Source organism: Aptenodytes forsteri, unplaced genomic scaffold (genome assembly GCF_000699145.1).
Source record: "Aptenodytes forsteri isolate BGI_AS27 unplaced genomic scaffold, ASM69914v1 Scaffold26, whole genome shotgun sequence".
Classification (NCBI taxonomy): domain Eukaryota; kingdom Metazoa; phylum Chordata; class Aves; order Sphenisciformes; family Spheniscidae; genus Aptenodytes; species Aptenodytes forsteri.
The window spans coordinates 953,340-954,482 of NW_008794125.1; the positions used below are offsets into that span (position 1 = coordinate 953,340).

Genomic DNA, 1,143 nt, shown 5'->3' on the forward strand with positions numbered 1-1,143 from the left:
CCAGGGGGGCCCGCTGCCGCCCACCCACTCGCCGGCTCCGGCCCGGGCGGCCAAAATTCCCGCGAGGAGGCATCTGGCCACCCCGGTCCGCCGGCCTGGCTCGCTGGCGAGGGCTCAGGATAAATCACATTCAGGATGGAGGGGACGAGGGAGAAGGCGGGCGGGCGGGGGGACAAAGAGGAGGAGGAGGAGGAGAGGATCAAACCTCTGCCCTTCAGCACGCCCAGCGCCTGCCGGACCACCAGCGATGCTGCCCGCCACCTCCATCCATCGCCGCCGCTCGGGACTCGGGGTGCCGGGGACACAGCTCGGCTCTCGGGGTGCCGGGGACACAGTGGCAGCGGCGTCCCTCGGCGAGAGGGGCTCAGTCCATCCCGGCTCCCCGCCGGCACGGCGAGCGGGGCGAGTGGGGTGGAAGGGGAGGATGGGAAGGTTGTAATCTGAATCCCCTCCCTTCCCACTGATGTTTCTGGGTGTTTGGAATGGGAAAGGCGCTGACCTCAGCCTCTAACCCCGGCGAGCCCAGCGATCGGCTGGGCAAACACGGGGGGGAGATCAAAGGCAGAATGCGGAAAGTCTCCAAAGAGGGAGAGTGAAAGGAGGGGACACACACACACACAAAAAAAACCCGCCCGGCCCACGGAGCCGAATTCCTGCAGGATGAGAAAACAGCCAGAGCCTGTTGTCCACTCGGACAGGGCCACCGGCGGGGAGACACGTGGAGCCCACGCTGCGGGGCTGCCGGGGACCGGGCTGGCCTGGGAGCCCCTCACCCCGCACCGCGCCTCTTGGCACCTGCTGGGCAAAGGCAGCCTTGTGCCCAGGAGCAGGGTGCTGGTGCCGGCACGTGTCCACCCTGCTCATCTCTGCTCGCCGGCCAGCATCCCGAGAGTGCCGCGCCGCCAAGCACAGGATGCTGGCTCACCCGGCAGCACGGCAGGGTGGGTGCCCACCCAGCCCCCCTGGAGGGGCTCACCCAGCCCGGCGGCAGCTCCCAGCCTTCCCTCCCCGCTGATTTATGGCCAGGCTTTTTAAACTGGCTGTATTATTCCGAGCTGGAAGGCAGCGCCTGGCCGTGCCAGACCCCGGCGGGACTGCTCCGGCACGCTGTGCCTGGGCTTCAATCCTGCCGCTGCCTCCCTG

The 1,143-nt window shown here is 68.3% G+C and overlaps 1 protein-coding gene across 1 annotated transcript in view; it reads right to left on the bottom strand.

The window, feature by feature from the left end:
• The window catches only part of WFIKKN1 (WAP, follistatin/kazal, immunoglobulin, kunitz and netrin domain containing 1), a 2,555-nt gene extending 2,482 nt beyond the window's left edge, over positions 1-73 (bottom strand). Inside the window, 1 exon segment of the mRNA XM_009278234.1 lies at positions 29-73. Coding sequence (XP_009276509.1) covers positions 29-73 — 45 coding nt within the window.
• Between the last annotated feature and the right edge of the window lie 1,070 nt (positions 74-1,143).